A 19,282-nucleotide genomic window follows, 5' to 3' on the forward strand; every position below is an offset into this window, starting at 1 on the left:
TTGGCACAGAAAGCTAGATCTTAGTCCAGAAATATTTATTTTTGTGTTCGGTGTAAATCTATTCAGCAGTTTTGGAGAAATTAATGATTAAAAAAAATGAAATATCCTACAGTGGTTATGCGCGATGGGTGACAGATCTCAACCTGAGATCTGATTGCCTGCCACCACCTCAACCAGGAAGTGGCGGCAGCTGTCTTAGGATTCGGGACTCTGTCCCGATCCTAGAACAAAATGTTAAAAAAAAATAAAGGGGCAGGGTAGGGACCCCCCTGCCCTCTTGGCCTGGTGGTGGGGTCCCAGAAGGACCCTGCCTGTGGCCAAAAATATTTTGTGTTTGAAAATAGTTTGCTGTCAATTCATGGAGGATCAGCAAAACATTTTTTTTTAAAAAGAATGACAGGCTCCCACGCTTCTGTTTTTTAAAACACCCAGGGGTGATCTATAGCCCGGGTGAACAATGCTTTTTTTATTTGGGGAAGTGGACGTGGCTCCCCCCCCAGACTATTTTTGACCCCCGGTACCCCATTCCCTGGGCCTGACGTATTTTGTAAGGGGAGGGGCGCATGTAGGCCCCTCCCCAGGTTACTTTTGGCCCCGGGGACCCCATGCCCTGGGTCAGCTACTATAAAATAAAGAGGGTTGGGTGCCAAATGGCCCACCTCCCTGAGGCGTTTCTGGCCATATGGACCCCATCTGCTTGGGCCGGCTCACATACTGTGTCCCGGGTAGAACCCAACTATGGGACACAGTAATTTCGCTGCCTGCGCCGGTATTTTTAAAACCCCTGTCAAATGGGAGCAACTTCACAGTGGGCCGGAGCTTTAAAAATGCTTCCACCACAATCCCGCAAAGAATGGGAAGGCATCTATTATAGGGCTCGACACTCAGCATATCGCACAGGCCTTACGGAGACACTCACCAAAGTAGCCACATATTGGTACTGTGCACCAGAGCGCCTTCACAAGTTTGACCCACATCTAAGTGCCCTGTGCTGGAGAGGTTGTGGGGAGGTGGGCACCCTGGAGCATCTTTTGTGGAGCTGTGTCCGTATTGGACCCCAATCCTTGATAACATAGATTCACATCTCGACACACAGCTCCCGCGCTTCCTGGCGTACGTCCTTCTGGGGCTCTCTAACCCGATCACGTATCCCTTGAAATCCCAAAGGGGTCGACTAATTGCCATCACCCAGGGGGCAGCCCTCCAGAATATAGTGGCACAATAGCGCTCTCCCCAGCCTCCACCACACACAGGCTGGCTGTGGATGATACTAGGAATGGAGAAGCTCACACTCGCAATAGCAGACAGGGGGCAGAGTTCCCGGAGCTGTGGCGTCCCTTCCTGATGCTACTAGTCACTGAATTCCGGGTACTGACATGTCCACGATACCTCAGGCTTCTCCGCTTTGCTGACATACAAATCCCACAGGAGCGCAAACCCAAAAAGTCACGATAGCACTCCGTGCTTTTGATGTTTTTTCCCCCTTTTTCCTTTTTTCTGTTTGGTGGACGAGGGGGGAGGGAGAGGGGGAGGTGGGGGTACAGGGTTCTATATGTTGATCTGTTTCTTCATCTCATGCTGAATGTTCTCTTCCGCAGACCCGCTCCATGCATATTACTGGGTAATGCTATCTTTAGCGACACTTGGTGTCTGTATTGCAATGTCCCTAAGGAGTTGGGTTCTTCTTCTTTTCTCTGTCTGAAAATCAATCAGATTTAAACCATAAAAGTGCTTCCACCAGGTGGGAGCAAACTTGAGATCTGCTTCCCTGCTCGCACTGATGAGGGCAGGAAAACAGATCAAGACCCCCTCTCCTGTTTAATTTATTTGTCCCCAGTTGCTTGTGGTCCCCAGGGCCCAAAAACCAATCCTTTGCCACATGCCAAAAGTTCACCCCCCAGCTGTAGACTGTTTACCAACCCCTCCACAGCACACAGCCAAAGAATGCATTTTCCCATACTTATGAGTAATGTTTCTCAATATCTTCAATGTATTGGGCCACATATCCTCAATTGAGCAAATTAAATTTAGCAGTCTTTTTGGATTAGACAACCCAGTGCCAAGTAGAAAATTCCTGAACTGGTTTTATTCCTTTTGTCGGGTATGGGCTTTAACAGTGAACGCATGCAAGACAAAAGTCCTGGTCATGGTCAGCTGTGTAAATGGCACGTTTTTGATGAATGGGCTGATGATCAATATGATAAATGACCACATAGGTTTATTTTCTCAGATATAGTAATTTCCCCTTGCTGAAAATAGTGTCCTATTATATTTCTTCAGCACTCTGAAAGTGGGTTTAAATCACAGTCTGTGGTGGTGTGATTGGTTAATCTAATGGGCAGAGCTCTTTTAAGGATACTATTGGGTGAAAAAATGAAGCAGTGGTGATTTCTTCTTCACACTGACTAGTGATTGTGTACCTCTAAGATTGCTAACATTTATTGGCACTGTTAAATATAAATTATCACCCTTCTACGCAGGGATGCATATTTCACTTTGAGTTTTAAAATAAAATTTTCAGGACTTCATTTAAGAGTGGTACTCTTCATAACCTGTGAAATTCTACTAGTGACAGAGGAACTAACATTAGGAATAGCAATTTCAAAATTGTAAATATCTCCATATCACAATTACGAGACCTCTATTCTTAATATATGAACATTTGAATTCTAAATGAGCAATTGCTAGTGGGCCACAAAACAACCTACCTCATGAATATTAATGCAGTAGGTCGCGGTTTGCGACCCACTAGGAATGATAGCCATCCCTGCGATGGTCGTCTGCTGCGATCAGCAAACCATCATATCTGTAGCTGCTTTAAATAAAGCAATGCTTTTTTCAATGCAGCCCATTTTCTATAGAGGAGAACTGAATGCGTTATATTGATGTTTCATTTTTAAGAGTAGGCTGTGGTCCGTGGAATATTTTGTATACAATTCTCAAAAGAATCTACAGGAGACTCCTTCCTATTTGTGAATCAGTTACCTCCACTTCTCAAATGGAATTAGATCACAGAACATTAATACATAATACTGGGGATCTGTATTTGGAAGGGATGCCCTAAACACTCCCCTTCCAAACACCGTATCACTAATGAAAATTGTGATTCTGTAACAAATGTTGCTGTTGTACACATAAATAAGCTTTCTTTTGCTATCGCAAACCGTCTGATTCTGCAAATTGGGCTGTTTGCGACCTCAAAAACCCTTTGTACATCTGGTCCTTAATTACGTGAGTCTTTACAATAGCCCAATTGATTCGGGAAATGACATGAACTTCAAAACAAAATATTTTAAGCTGTTTCAAACATGGGGACATGTGAGGCTGATGAAAGTAATGATGATGATATGGAAAGGAAGATTTTGCATATATATTTTATTCCATATACTCCGGTTTCAACAGACCTCCACATATAACTTTTACTGACGGCTCAATGTTGGTTCTCCGAATGTTATTTGATAATATTCCCGGTTGTGATTGAGGAAAGAAGACGTTAAAGTTTAGCCTAAGGTCTTCATTTTCCATGCAAGATATACATTGTATTTGACATGCAGAAAGTAAAAATACATATTTAGAAAACTGCTAATTCAATTTCCTTTTCAGGAATCTGGTTTATCTACTTGGATTGGCAGTCGTCTCCAGCCCTTGGATGACCTACCCCCTCCTGCAGCTGTACTGCTGGTCACAATATTGATTGCCTCATTTACAGAGTTTGCAAGTAACACAGCCACCATAATTGTCTTCTTGCCTGTTTTGGCAGAATTGGTAAGTCCTATAGGTAAATATATTTGTGGTTTGAGATGTTCACGTTGGTAGTAACTGAATATCCCATCATTTCCACATCCAAATTCCTAAGCAATTATCTCTGTGGAAGAGGGTCCTCAAATTGAAACTCTCAGGAAGTGTTGTAAGGACCCCAATCATTCATGTGTTAATCCTCTTTTCCCCTTTCCTTCCTCACTGTTCTCTTCATTCCTGTGATTTGTTATGAGGTCCTTTGAAGATGAAGCATAACTTTGGGTTTGGCAGGCGAATGCTTCTGCTTGCCACCATGTTCTTTCTTCAGAAAATGCCATGACCTGGAAGTGGTCGATAGACAGACTCACCAATATTGCTCGAAGCAGAGCCCAGGGGTCAGTCGTGCCTCACTCCAAAGTATTAACTGAGATTATTGTAGCAAGTCATAGCTATTCAAATCGAACTTGATTGCATAGTTCCATTAGTTATCCAGTTATTTAAGACAATTGAATAGTATGTGTGCAGCCTTGAAAGATCAACCTCAGGTAGCTGGATAAATAAACCCAATAATCACAGCTGTGTGGAGAGCAAGAAGGTTTAGTGGGAGCACACAACTTCTGGCCTATCAAAACATGTACTTCTGGCTCCCAACATGTGTGAGGGGCAATACCCCCCCTGCTCTTGTTCATACATAATTGTCTGGTGACCGCTGGTTGTCAAGCCAGACCATAAAAAACCTCAGGAAGGGTCGACTTCGAAGAGGGACTGTTTTATTATTTGTTATCTGAATTACTCTCCAGTGCTCAGACTCTACAAAGACCATTCATACCATACATCCCAATCGAAAAAACGTTCAATGACAAACATACTGAGAAAACAGACACACTACGCAACAGAGTTCCTCCCTGTAAAAAATAATTTGTTGGAACAACTATGTAATCCTATAAAACAATAATAATCTAATAGGAAATGCTGGAAATTAAAATGTAATCTGCAACCTTTTTGGAAAGATAACAAACTTGCTCTATTGTTCCCCCTCACAATCATTTTCTGGAGGTGAAATCCCTTAAAATGTTTGCAGGATATTTCTCTGGTGATTCTTCTGCAAACTGCAGTTATGTGGTATATGCGGGGTATTCTATTCATAAAATACCACTTTTGGTATAGATTTCATTTGCTATTTTGATTAAACTTTTTTAACTTCATGAAGTTGTCAAAGTTTAAAAAATGCCTTCACAAAGTTGGTGACTTTGCAGACAGGAAATTTGTCCTGATAATCCTCCAAGTACCCTCCCACATGTAGGATTAACTGATATCTGGGGTATTGGTAACTCTAAAGGAGAAAAATCTGTTCCATTATGAGTTGGACCCTGACTGACCCTTAGAAATGAGGAAATATTGTGGAGTCAGGAATGCTGCACTTCATTCCCATTATAATTCCTATTCTCAACTGATGTTTCTTATAGACATTTCAGTCACTTTTTTTGCAGATGATGTGTTCAGGTATAACATTATGGAACCTCTGTAAATTTCCAGATTTTGACGTACCAGACAGTAAATCCCATTACAGGCCCCTTCAGAATTAAAATGCACTCATGTTTAGGCCCTGTAGATTCTGCATTGCGCTTTCACTCTTAGAATCATTTGATGGAAAAACCATCCAGTGACTTCTACTTGTAAAATCAGTGGCTTATTGATGAGAAAATCTCTTAAAAATAGGTACACTCATTTCAGCAAGTGTGTATTGATATTAGCCCTTATTCAGATAAAGTATTGTTTGGGCTCCGAGCTACAGCTTTTTTTTTGTTGCTGAATCTCACTTGAAATAGCTTTCATTAAGCCTTTAAAGTCTCTTCCTATCCATTGTTTTCTAAATCATCCCTGCACTAGCACTACCCTATGAGTGCTCAGCAATCTAAAATGAGGGTGTATGTTAAACAATAGAACACAAGGAGAGAGCCAGGAAAAGAAGGGGTGCGTCCTTGTCCCCAATACAATACTAGGCTAAACAATGTGGACGGACCCACTTAGTAAATGTGTAACAATCAACGTTGTAGTAAGTACATGAACCCATTAGGTTTGCTTAACCCCTTTGGAACTGTGCTCATGACCAGCTGAGCTCGTCATAACAGCTGGGGAACACCCATGTGGGGCTAATTCCCCTCCTGTGTGGGCGTTCTACGGGAGTGGGCGGAGTCCTGACAAGCTCAGTTCGTCATGAGCACAGCTCCACTGTGCAGAATAACGAACAGAGCTCGTCACGAGCACCGCGCCGGCTCGCGCGGCCCTCCTTTCCCACCGCGTTGGAACTAGTCCCATGTGGAAGGGGTTAAAAGACCCCTCACACACCAACCTAGTTGGTGTCATGCTTCATCATTGGGGTCCCAACCGGGTGGCCGAATGTCCCCCGGTGCTACAAACCTGATTACAGCGGAGCTGGTGTGGTGTGATTTGTGTAGCGTGTAGTGAATTAAAAATATCTCTGAGAATCCTTGCCTGGGCCACTATTAATAAATTCTACATTAATCAGTGGTTGTAGCACAACCGGGGCGCATTCAGCCACCCTGGGGCATTCAGCCACCCGGTTGGGACCCCAAAGATGAAGCATGACACCAACTAGGTTGGTGTGTGAGGGGTCTTTTAAGCAAACCTAATGGGTTCATGTACTTACTACAACAGTGATTGTTACACATTTACTCAGTGGGTCTGTTCACATTGTTTAGCAGTGTATGTTAAACAATATGCAAGACTAGATATATTCACTGTGACCAGCCCATTGGTTGGCCCTGGATGAGAGGGATTGTGAACAGTAATGTCTCCCTGCTATTGTGAGCCAGAATAAAGGTAGAGACAACACGTTTTTCAATATATATTTAAATTGGGTTATGAATGTGTGATAGGGGAGTTTCATTTTATCCCCAAAGTAACGTTGTTCAGCTGTAAATTGTGAACAAATAAAAGTAATGGCATAAGTGCAATGCAACTGGCTACAGTGTGGTAGAAGAGATATATTATGGCCTAGCGGATATACCTGCCCACTTTGGAACTTGGCAAACCAGGTTTAAATCCAGGTCTAGGCTTAACATCCTGTGAATTTGGGAAAAACACTTACAGGCACATGCATCAATATTGCTTTTTGCGATTCCTTAATTGCGAAAAATAAGGAATAGAGGCCCATAGGAATGAATGGGAAGACATTCTCAATTTGCGATTAGTAATTAGCGAATTGCAAATTGAGCATGCGATTTCAAGGGTGCAGGGGTGTCCAAAGGACACCCTGTTGCACCCCTGAAATCAATCTGTGCACATATGTTGTGCACACACATGCCCTAAGGGCATGTGTGTGCACAACATGAAACTTTGAGAAATGCACAAAAGTGCATTTTTCAAAGTTTTCGCAAATTACCATGAGGTTCAACCTCATGGTAATTTGCTCCCCCTAATTGCGAAATCGCAATTTTTTAAAGTTTCATGCATTGCATTTAAGGAATCGCAAAATGCGATTCCTTAAATGCAATCGCAATTTGAGAATTCGCAAATATTTGCAAATTCTCAAATTGCAAGGGCCTTCACCCTTCATGCGTTCCAAACGCAGATTTTGCGCTCGCAAACGGCTTTTTTTGCGATTTGCACCATTTGCGATCATAAAATCCTTTGATGCATGTGCCTGTTAATCTCCTTCTGCCTAAAACAATATAATGTGTGTGGTTCTCCTGTTTAAACGTCTGTTTCGGATGTAAGGACTCTCATTGTGTAAAACTGCAAAAAGTAAAAAGGTAAAAGCTTCCTACGTTTTACAGCAGTACATGCTCTTCCCAGTTAGATTCTATAGGTCTTTCTTTATTTTCATTTTAGGCCATTCGTCTGAGAGTAAATCCATTATATTTAATGGTTCCTGGAACGGTCGGCTGCTCCTACGCGTTTATGCTTCCTGTCTCGACTCCTCCAAACTCCATTGCATTTTCAACCGGACATTTAATGGTAAAAGACATGGTAAGAATTTCCCTATTTTTCCAAGAAGTGAGTGAGCAGTGCTGGCTGCACTGTCTGTGTCAATTAGCAATGTAAAGAAAACACCGTACGCGGAACACCATGTGCGTTGACTTCTAATTCAACTTCAGCGAAATGTACTGCCGGTAATTAGGGTAATGCAGCGGGCTCTCTGCAAAAAGGATTTGAAGAAACAGGTAAATGGCACTATGAGGAGTGAAGCATCACTTATTGCTAAAGCCCGTCAAGTGGATAAGTAACGTAATCTCTTATTCTAAGCATGCATGACATCAGACCAGGGCCAAGCTGAGGCAGAAACTAGGCCCAAACACCAAAATAGTGAAAAAAAAACATAAAAAATGTGGCCTATGTTTGGAAATTGGGGCCATTTTGAAAAGACATTGGCCGGATTCACAAAAGTAATCTAAGACAAAATCCTAACTTTACGACTTTCGGAATTCACAAAAGGTATTTAGTAGAAGTAAAGCTAGGATTTTGTCTCCGTTTAGTAGTAGTAAAGTTAGGATTCTGAACTTTACTACTACTAAATGCCTTCTGTGAATACCAAAAGTCGTAAATTTAGAATTTTGTCTCAGATTACTTTTGTGAATCGGGCCCATTCTGTGTAAGTGTTTTGCAAGGTATTAATAACTGCATGGGTTTGAGCTTGCTACAGGGAGATTTAGATTTAATGTTAGCAAACTGTGTTGCTATTCAACCCCAGCGGGAGGAATTTAAAAAGAGGAGCAGAATGTTCTGCAGGACCAACAATGATTGTCTCGCTTAACGCGCCCTTTAGCTGCGGTGAGAGGGGAAAATGGGAGTATTCAACATACAGTAGCAGATACACTAAGATATGGGGGTTGAGGAGACGACAGAGGTACGTGAGAGGGCGAGATGCTGTGACGAAGTACGTGGAGATTTAAGGGAGAGCATTGCTAGACCTACCAGAAAGGGATGGGGCGCTTTCTTACAATGTGCTGTATTCCTTCTACACCATCAAAGTATGACAATAGGGTCCACTCGCCTTGGGGCCACCATTTTGTATGGAAATACCGTACAACAGGTGGGTCCAAAAATATTGTTTTTAGACTTGTTTTAACTCAATGATATGACACAAAACTGTGATTCACGCCATTGTACACAAGCACGATATATCACTCTGTCACCATCATGTTTATGGGCACGACTTGCAAAAGAGCCATAGCAGGAATAGGCATGCAAGGGTTAGATGTTATAAGCTTGCTGGATGCTTAAGCATGCATGGAACTGGTGGATGCCTGATGTTGCTCCCCGCAAGGGCTTATGCCAAGGTTCCATGTCTGAAAACATAAACATACGGCCAACATGACAAAATCATCTGTCTTCTTTGCCTTTTACAACACAAAAATCCATAGGTGATGGATCATGGGAACCTAGCCAGGGAGAGATTATAGGTCTACCCAATTTGGGTACTCCTCATAAGAAAAGAAAATGTATTTTCTTGAGTCCCCTCATTCACCCAGGGTTGCCCCTAGGTGACATGCTTCATAATTGGGGCCATCCCAAGCATCTACTGCTTGGGGCCTGCTACGACTTGCGAGGGATACGTAGGAGGACTGGTTTTGTGAATCTATGTGTCGTTCAGTTTTTGGGAGAGTGGTGTTTTGTGCTAGTTAAAAATTCCTAACCAGTAAGCTAATGCTTTATTCCTGCTCCTAGTTGGTAGGATAAAAAGGGGTAGATAAAAGGAAAAATAACTTATGTGGTTATAATCCCTAATAATCGGTCTACATGTTTTGAGGTGTCCCCTACACCTCTTCTTCAGGAAAACATGGGGGCCAGCCCCATGTGTACCACTTCGGTGAACAAACCTAAATTTATGGTGAAATAAGTAACGTAGAAAGCATACCTATTGTATGCGCAATTTACTTGTACAGACAGTAAACGCTGTACCCGCAGTATCTGTATTGTTGGAGAGAAAATAGATTGCACATTAATACATACCACCTGCCCAAATGGGCAGGTCATGGTCTTAAGCAGTGGCTGATCAATGTAGCTGTTGCCTATAAATTTTAAAACAATGGCAAGTGCTCTGGTGCTCCTAAAACAAACAAAAAGCAGTGGTTAATGATCCAACTGTGTCGGATTTTACTGTTTCTTTTCGAAGGATATTGTTTAAAACATAAAAACATCGTTAATACACTCGCTTTACTGGACACACCTATTGACACACATAACATATAACATTACACCAGTTTGTGCAAAAACATACTTTTTCGGTAGCAGTAATATGTCCCATGGTCCGCCTGGGTGAAGGGACCTGCAGAACCCTGTGGAGTTAAAAATGGGGAATGGTATAATACCCAAATAGAGCGCCATGGCTTCACTCGAAATCGGGTGGTTCAAAATGCGGGCAAAAATTAATTAATTGTAAGATACAGGTTCCTATTTTGAACGAGGTTCCTGTTTGGAAGGAAAAAAGTTCTTACTTTGCTCAGCTGCCCTCCGTCAGTTTGACCTGTAAGTCCCCGGCTCGACAGCATCTTTGCGTGTCTGAGCCTTGGGGCTGTTTATGTAGTTGAATGTGTACGGCACATCGCGAGCGCCATTACTCTCCCGCTCCTGCTTCAAAAAATGCATTTAAATTAATAATACGTTATTTCCCATATCCTGCTTAGTAAGTAAAGGGTTTTGAGAGGGTACTGAACATTATTTCAATATTCGGACGGTGGGTATCGAACCCAGCGTCTGGTTGTGAAACTGTCGGCCATTTCGAATTGGGCAGTAGTATTTCCCTAACTTTGAATACAAATGGGGAAATTAAAAACATGGAATATATATATATATATATATATATATATATATATATATATATATATATATATATATATATATATATATATATATATATATATCTCCAACAAAATGGCTCAGTGTCACAATCCTCTGGCGCTCTCTCCACCGGTGCCGAGACTCCAAAGCAGAGCCCCGCTTTCAATTTATTGCATACGAATCTCTTTTAAATTGCCCACTAGAGGGCTAGAAGGCATAGACTCATTGGTTTTTCTATTTAATTGAATAACCGGGCGCAAATGTGCACAATGTTTAAGAATTGTGTGTATAGATATGTACAGTTGGCAGAACAATGATTATCACCCATAACACTGTGGAATATATATCGTGAATAGGAGATAATCTAAATGTAAATAATAATAAAGGAAAATGTTTAAAAACTACATTTCCCATCTAACGTCCTGTTGACAAACAGGAAGTGAGATCAGAAACTTTGGCGGGTCCCTCAAAATATAGGAGGAGTATGTACATTGCCTGTTTGACCGTGAACAAGCAACTGCTGTTGCCAAACGCGTTGGTTTGTACTTATGCTGGAGTATTGACAAAAGAATAAAACAACTGGGAAAGTAACCTGTCCTGTGAGTGCCGACTCATTCTCTTGGCAAAAGAGATTTGTATGCTATATATATATATTCACTGAAAAAACCATAGGTTATAGACCATATGTAGTTAAGGATTAGCATTTACAAAACCTTAATTTACTCACACAAAACCATAGAAATTCGCATATATAGTTAGTTGCAATAACTATATATCGCGCACCCGCAATCCACTGCTGATGATGTCACATATTACATCATTCATGACATGGTCAGTGACATCACTGATGACATCTCAAATGACATCACTGATGACATCACTGATGACATCTCAAATGACATCACTGATGAAATCACTGATAACATCTCATTTGACATTACTGATCACTATATATGGTCTATAACCTATGGTTTTTTCAGTGAATTTCATTGTTTTTTTAAAAGCTAATATCTATAGCTGTAAAATATATTCTTTATTACGTGACGTATCACATAGCCACGTGAGACGCCTCATGACGCGTCGCATAAACGTGACGTATCGTCTCTGCAGCGCAAACAAAACCCGTAACGTAAGCGCGCCAGAGCACGCTTACAGATATATATAATTTTTTTAAACCTTAATTAGACAAAATCCACACATGCACATATCTTGAGGCCTTGCAAAGGCACATCAAACAAACAGTCCCTACAATTTTGCCAAGTTTGGTGGAAATCTATTCCTTAAAATTTTATTTTACTGTTTCTCTTGGTTTTCCCCTTGTTACGCTTACCGGAACGCTACCCGGTACGCAAACCGGATGCTCCAAAAACACAAGATGACGGACTCCCGTTACGCTGCCGGTTAGCTGCCCGGTTGGCGTACCGGGAAGCGCCTCTACCGCGAAAAATCGCAATTTTCTTTTTTTTTCTTTTGCCCCGCGGGGCACTTTAATATCCCCATCATCAATCCTAGGGGGTCAGGAGGGGTCTACCTTGCCCCCTTTCCTTCATTTCCCTCTTCGTTTTTCACCACCTCTTGTCTCTCGATCCTACCGAGAGACAAGATGGCGGCCGCTCCAGACTGTTTACAATGTTGACAGCCAATCAGCTTCTCCTCAGACTCCCGTTACGCTGCCGGTTAGCTGCCCGGTTAGCTGCCCGGTTCACGTACCGATTTGCGCCTCTACGACAAAAAATCGCAATTTTTTTTTTGGGCCCCGCGGGGCACTTTAATATCCCCCTCATCAATCCTAGGGGGTCAGAAGGGGTCTACCTTGCCCCCTTTCCTTCATTTCCCCCTTTGTTTTGGCCTCCTCTTGTCTCTCGATCCTACCGAGAGACAAGATGGCGGCCGTGCGGGACTGTTTAGAATGTTGACAGACACCGGAGAGCCAATCAGCTTCGCTTCGCAAAGCTCCGTTACGCGAAAAGTTCGCGAACTGGTGTGCTATTCGGTACGCTGTCACAGATATATCTGTTTTTTTAAACGTTAATTTCTCAAAATCCACTGGAGCACATATATTGGTACCCAGCAAAGGCACATCGGGCTAACAGTCCCTACAATTTTGCCAAGTTTCGTGCAAATCCATTCAGCCGTTCGAGCTAAAAGTGAGGCCAAACGCCCTATGGAAAAATGAATGGGAAAAACGCGTTTTGGGACCCCCTTTTTTCTCGGCCCCCCCTTGACGGAACCCCCCCAAATTTTCTGGGGCTGCTCAGAAACAAAATGTGCCATTTTCCTGAAAATTTCAGCCGATTCCGTCCACAAACGCCAAAGTTATTAGACATAGAATTTTCAAAAGTTCCATAGAGAAAAAATCCTAACTATATATAGTCCTGGCGCGGAGCTGGACAAAGGAAAGGGGGTGTAACCGCCCCCCTTCCTGGTTCCTCCCAGAGGAGGGACCTAGTAGGTGATCCACCCCCTAGATTGGGAATAAGAGGGGGAGCAGTGCCATTGCACAGCAGATCATCCCGAAATCAAGTTTAAACAAGAAGAAGACTGGACTTCGACATTCTGCTGCACAGAAGACTGAAGAGAATCTCCCTTGTGGCCAAGGAGTGACCACCCTGTGAACACAGGTACCAACCAGCAACTCGACATCTGCTTTGCCGCCGCCTCCCGCCGGAGACCGAGCCCAGAGCCCGACAAGAACCAGACTCTCAGACCTCTCAGAGCCCGATCCACAGTCCCTGCGAAGAAGGGACCCGTGGAGGCACCGAGTGACGTGGGACCGGACCTCTTGAAAGACACTCGAAAAGCTGACTGCGCAGCTTCTGAGGCATCCTCGACGTTGTGCTTTGGGGATTGAGAACCCCCACCACCGAGCAGCCCTTGCACCGAAGATCAGCCCTCCAGCATCTCCACGATCTGCGTGGGGCCCTTTTGCATTGTGCCACTCGACGCGCCATCCCGGCCACTAGCCACGTGGTCAGCGGCCATCTTGGCAACGAACCCGAAGATTTAAACAGCAGGTCTGGTTGCTCCAGACCTACCCAAGCTCCTGTGAAAAGGAGCACCCGCTCTGACCTTGCTGGTCCGAGTGTTAAGCATCTTTCACCTTCTGCCTGGCTTGCCTTTGCCAAGGCCTGTTTGCTCCGATCGAGGTGCCGACACCGCCAACAGCGAGAAGCCTGCGTGGGACAGCTCGTGACCGACTCCTGGACGTCCTCGACCCCGGGTATCCACGTGGCTGCCGAAAGAAGCTACCTGACAACGCCTGTTTTCACCCGACATCGCCTGGTTCCAATCTGGTTCCACGGTAGTCACTGGCTAGTGACTTTGAACATTGTCCCCTCTGCTTTCAGGTCTTCACATCTTCAGATCCACCCTTGGATCCACCGGAACTCTTCTCATCGAGCCGCCTGCAGCATCTTCAGCTCCAAGCACCATCGACCAGCGTGACGAAACCCGACACAACTTCGACCCTGTGCACCCGCTTCCTGTGGGTGAGGTAACTCAGCTCCGCCGGTGCTCCTGCACTGGTACACATCCCAAGGGCCTGTGTTTTAAGTTTCAGCTCCGTAGGTCACTCGAGAGGTTCCTAACTTTCTAACTTTGTGCTTTTTACGCACCATAGACTTTGTATTGAGAAGTGCGTGCACTTTGAACACTGCACCCGAGTCCCGTGGGCCTTTCCCGACTTAGTTAACTCCAGTCTCGAATAGCTCCAGCGATTCCCAAGGCCCTAGGCCTCTTCACTTTCCTCTAGGTATCTCTTATACCACTTTCTTAGTATATGGTTTAGGTGGCCCCTAGGGCTCATCCATATTGTGCAACTTTTGTGTATTTTAAACTGTCTTGTGATTTAACGCTTGTGCTTCTGTGCTCATAAAGAGTCCAGGGGATTTTAATAGTTAATAAATCAATATATATTTTCAATATATATCTGTGTGGTGTCCCTTTCATTTGGTATTCAAGGGGGTTGTGTATGGTATAACAGCTGGCTTCACATGCCTTTCAGAGTTTAGCCTAAGACTGCTTTGTCCACGTTACCACTAGGATAACTGGTCTACAAGGTTGAATTACGACCATCATCATAAGGGTTGCTTGGCATGGTACAAAGTGATCACTAGAATTAGTGAGCATTATATACCAGGCCAACTTCTCACATTGGTGAGCAGCGGATTGGGATCTGAGCTTGCTGTTGTTTTACCATTGCAGTCTTTGAGATTATCATTTGAAAGATCATACAGGTACCTGCTAGGTACATATAAAACAAGACTAGTATACTTAAGTTCTACTGAACTTAGTTGTTGTAGAGCAAAGGGAGTAGCACACCCTAGCTACAACTACTAGATAGGTTTAGTGGGTAAACACTAGTGTAGGTAGATTGCAACACATCCACCCACACTAGAGCAATGTCTGGAACAGAGGGGTCCAGTGGACTTACTCCTGTTGAGAGTGACCCTCCAAGGGCACCATCCCAGTTTGCTATTTTTCCCTTTAAGGAATTAAGACAGCTTTGTGTCTTAAGGGGTCTGAAGACAGGGCCTTCCCCTACTACAGACCACCTAAGAGAGCTCTTGGATCAGTCTGAAGCTCTAAAGACCTCTAAAGCAAACCCCACAGGGAATGCTGAAGGAGGCCATCCTTCAGAGGATGACACTGTAGACACCCCTGCCCCTATCATCCTAGTAGATGAGGAAGCCTCCACCACTGGAGCTCCTCAGGTAGATGAAGAGGAAGAGGAAGAAGAAGAGGAGGAAGAGGTGGAAAGCAGTGAGTCAGATGATGACAGAAATAGTCAGGTGCTGGTCAGTAGACTGAACCAGGCTAACTTAAGTCAACTTGGGAATGAATCAGGTAACAACCCATTCAGACCCCCAGGTGGACTTAACCAGGGCCATAGGAGGAGGAGGCATCACTCAGGTGAATCCAATACCTCCCATGTCTCTAGAGGCTCTCATGGTCACTCCAGAAAGGAGATGACTAGCCCTCAGAGAAGGGAACATGAGGCCAAGATGAGAGAGGCTGAGCTTAGGATCCAGAGGCAAGAGTTAGAGGTTGCCCTGGCTAAGGAGAAACTTGCTAGAGCAAGACAGCCTAGAGAGAGTGGGGTAATAGAACCCACTGGTGGCAGCAATATCCACAAGGATAAAGACAGGTCTTTTGATAATAGAAACCTGAGTAAGATTGTGCCCCCCTACAAAGCTGGGGATGATATCCATAAATGGATTACTGCAATGGAGAGAGCCTGCAGAGTACAGCAGATCCCTCAGGAGCAGTGGGCAGCAATCTTGTGGCTCTCCTTTGAAGGTAGAGGCCGAGACAGACTCCTCACAGTTAGTGATGGGGATTCTAGAAACTACCTGGTCCTGAAGAGTGCTCTGATTGATGGGTTAGGCTTAACCACTGAACAGTACAGGTTAATGTTCAGAGATACCCAGAAGACACAGACTCAGGACTGGTCTGAATTTGTTGAGTGTGCCACTAAGGCTCTGGAGGGATGGTTGCTGGGAAGCAAGGTTACAGACTATGAAGGATTGTATAGTTTGCTGATGAGAGAACAAATTTTAAATAATTGTCAGAACCAGCAGTTGCATCAACATTTGGTTGACTCAGATTTGACCTCTCCCCAAGAATTGGGAAAGAGGGCAGATAAATGGGTAAGAACCAGAGTGAAGCAAAAGAACCAGAACCAGAACCAGGGTGGTGACCAGAAGAAAACAGACCAGAAGGGTGGGGAGCAGAAAGCTAAAGACCAGAAGTCTTCAACAGGGCCCCAAACTGAGACAGAGGGTGGGTCCCAAACTTCCAAGAAGAAGAAGAAAGAAGGTCAGAAGAAACCCTGGTGTAAAACTTGTAAGAACACCTCTCACTGGACAAGTGAGTGTAAAAAGGGTGGAGCCCCCAGCACTGCAGCCCCTAAGGCACCTGCACCCACTAGTACAGTCAGCAGTGCTGGTCCTCAGGCCAAGGGTTTAGTGGGAATCACTTTGGGAACTGAAGGAGATTCTGACCTAGTCAGAACTCTTACACAGGCTGTTCTGGTTTGTGAAGGGGACATAGATTTGACCCCTGACATAAGTCCCAGTAACCTGGGCAAATACAGACAGACACCTTTGATTAACAACAAAGTGGCTCAAGCTTACAGGGACACATGTGCCAGTGTCACCATGGTGACACCTAACTTTGTGGACCCTGGACAATACATGCCAGGCGATGATTACCTGGTGACCAATGCCAGCAATGTCACTACTACACATAGTGTGGCACTTGTTAACTTTTCCTGGGGAGGGGTAACTGGCCTAAAGAAAGTTGTGGTTAGTGCTGATCTCCCAGTAGAATGTTTGTTGGGCAATGACCTGGAGAACTCTCTATGGTCAGAAGTTGAGTACAGGACTCATGCAGAGATGTTAGGGATATCATCACATGTCCTTGCTGTGACCAGGTCACAGGCCAAAAAGTGCCTCTCTGAACCTCAGGTCTTGGATCCTGGAACAATGGACCAAGTACCTCCCAAGAAGAAGAACAGGAGGGTAAAGGCTGCGCCTTCCCAACTGCCTACAAGTGAGGATCAGGCTTCACAGGAAACTGATCTTGAGACCCCTGAAGGAACTGTCCCTGAAGAACTTGAACCTGATCAGGTTGAGTTTCTGGGGACAGGGGGACCTTCTAGGGCAGACTTGGGGCAGGCTCAGTTAACCTGTCCTTCTCTTGAACCCCTCAGACAGCAGGCTGCTGCTGAGGCTGCTGGGAATGCTCAAGGTGCCCATAAAGTATATTGGGACGATGGACTCCTTTATTCAGAGGCTAGAGACCCCAAGCCTGGTGCTACCAGGAGGTTGGTTATACCTCTGCAATTTAGGGGCTTCCTACTCACCTTGGCCCATGATATTCCTTTAGCAGGACACCTAGGCCAGAACAAGACTTGGGACAGGCTTGTCCCTCACTTTCACTGGCCTCACATGTCTGAAGACACCAAGGAGTTTTGTCGCTCCTGTGAAACCTGCCAAGCCAGTGGTAAAGCAGGTGGAACAACAAAGGCCCCCCTGATACCACTACCTGTGGTGGGGGTTCCCTTTGAAAGAGTGGGGATTGATATTGTTGGACCAATGGATCCCCCTACAGCATCTGGGCACAGATTCATACTGGTGGTAGTGGATCATGCCACCAGGTACCCAGAGGCAATTCCCCTTAGGACCACAACAGCTCCTGTTGTGGCCAGGGCCTTACTTGGAGTTTTCTCCAGAGTGGGGTTTCCTAAGGAGGTAATATCAGATAGAGGTACCAAATTCATGTCTGGATATTTGACAGCTATGTGGAAGGAATGTGGTGTCAACTACAAGTTCACCACTCCTTATCACCCACAATGCAATGGGCTTGTTGAAAGATTTAACAAGACCCTAAAGGGCATGATTAAAGGATTACCTGAAAAGCTCAGGCGAAGATGGGACATCCTTCTGCCCTGCCTTTTGTTCGCTTACAGAGAGGTCCCTCAAAAGGGGGTTGGCTTCAGCCCCTTTGAATTGTTGTTTGGGCACCCTGTAAGAGGACCCCTGTGTCTAGTGAAGGAAGGATGGGAGTTACCTCTCAAAAAGCCTAAACAGGACATAGTGGACTATGTACTTGGTCTCCGCTCCAGGATGGCAGAGTACATGGAAAAGGCATCTAAAAACCTTGAGGCTAGCCAAGAATTACAAAAAGCTTGGCATGACCAAAAGGCTGTCCTTGTTGAATTTCAGCCTGGACAGAAGGTATGGGTGTTGGAGCCAGTGGCCCCAGCAGCACTCCAAGACAAGTGGTCTGGACCCCATACAATTCTGGAAAAGAAGGGAGAGGTTACCTACTTGGTGGACCTAGGAACTCCCAGGAGCCCCCACAGGGTGCTCCATGTGAACAGATTGAAGGCATATGTCAGCAGGGCAGACATGGGCTTGCTCATGGCTACAGATGAGGGACAGGAGGAAGAGAGTGACCCTCTCCCAGACCTGCTCACTCAGAACCCTGAGGATGGCTCAGTTGATGGTGTGGCCTTAGGTGGCAGCCTCACTGAACATCAGCAACATGACTGCAGACAAGTTCTACAGGCATACAGGCATATGTTCTCATTGACACCCAGTCAGACTAACTGGTGTACACATGTGGTGGACACTGGTGACAGTCTTCCTGTAAAAAGCAAAATTTACAGGCAACCTGACCACGTCAGGGACTGTATAAAGACTGAGGTGCAAAAGATGCTGGAATTAGGTGTCATTGAGCCTTCAGAGAGCCCCTGGGCTAGCCCAGTGGTTCTGGTCCCCAAACCTCACACCAAAGATGGCAAGAGAGAGATGAGGTTCTGTGTGGATTACAGAGGACTCAATGCTGTCACCAGGACAGATGCACACCCTATTCCAAGGGCAGATGAGCTCATTGACAAGTTGGCTTCTGCCAAATATTTGAGCACATTTGACTTGACAGCTGGCTACTGGCAAATCAGGTTAGCTGAGGAGTCTAAAGCCAAAACAGCATTTTCTACCCCTAGTGGGCATTATCAGTTTGTGGTGATGCCCTTTGGTTTGAAAAATGCACCTGCCACCTTCCAAAGGTTGGTGAACCAAGTCCTCACTGGGTTGGATGACTTTTGTGCAGCTTATCTGGACGATATTGCTGTCTTTAGCTCCACCTGGGAGGATCACCTGATCCACCTGAAGGAAGTGCTTGAGGCTCTGCAGAAGGCAGGCCTCACTATCAAGGCAACAAAGTGCCAGATAGG

At 44.7% G+C, this 19,282-nt stretch overlaps 1 protein-coding gene across 1 annotated transcript in view; it reads left to right on the top strand.

The window, feature by feature from the left end:
* Positions 1-19,282, top strand: part of SLC13A3 (solute carrier family 13 member 3) — a 348,426-nt gene that overhangs the window by 277,541 nt on the left and 51,603 nt on the right. The window contains exons 11-12 of the mRNA XM_086932535.1: positions 3,604-3,765; positions 7,594-7,731. Of these exons, the coding sequence (XP_086788661.1) occupies positions 3,604-3,765; positions 7,594-7,731 (300 nt within the window). The remainder of the gene's footprint in view (positions 1-3,603; positions 3,766-7,593; positions 7,732-19,282) is intronic.

The sequence above is a fragment of the Lissotriton vulgaris genome, chromosome 7, assembly GCF_964263255.1.
Source record: "Lissotriton vulgaris chromosome 7, aLisVul1.2, whole genome shotgun sequence".
Taxonomy (NCBI): domain Eukaryota; kingdom Metazoa; phylum Chordata; class Amphibia; order Caudata; family Salamandridae; genus Lissotriton; species Lissotriton vulgaris.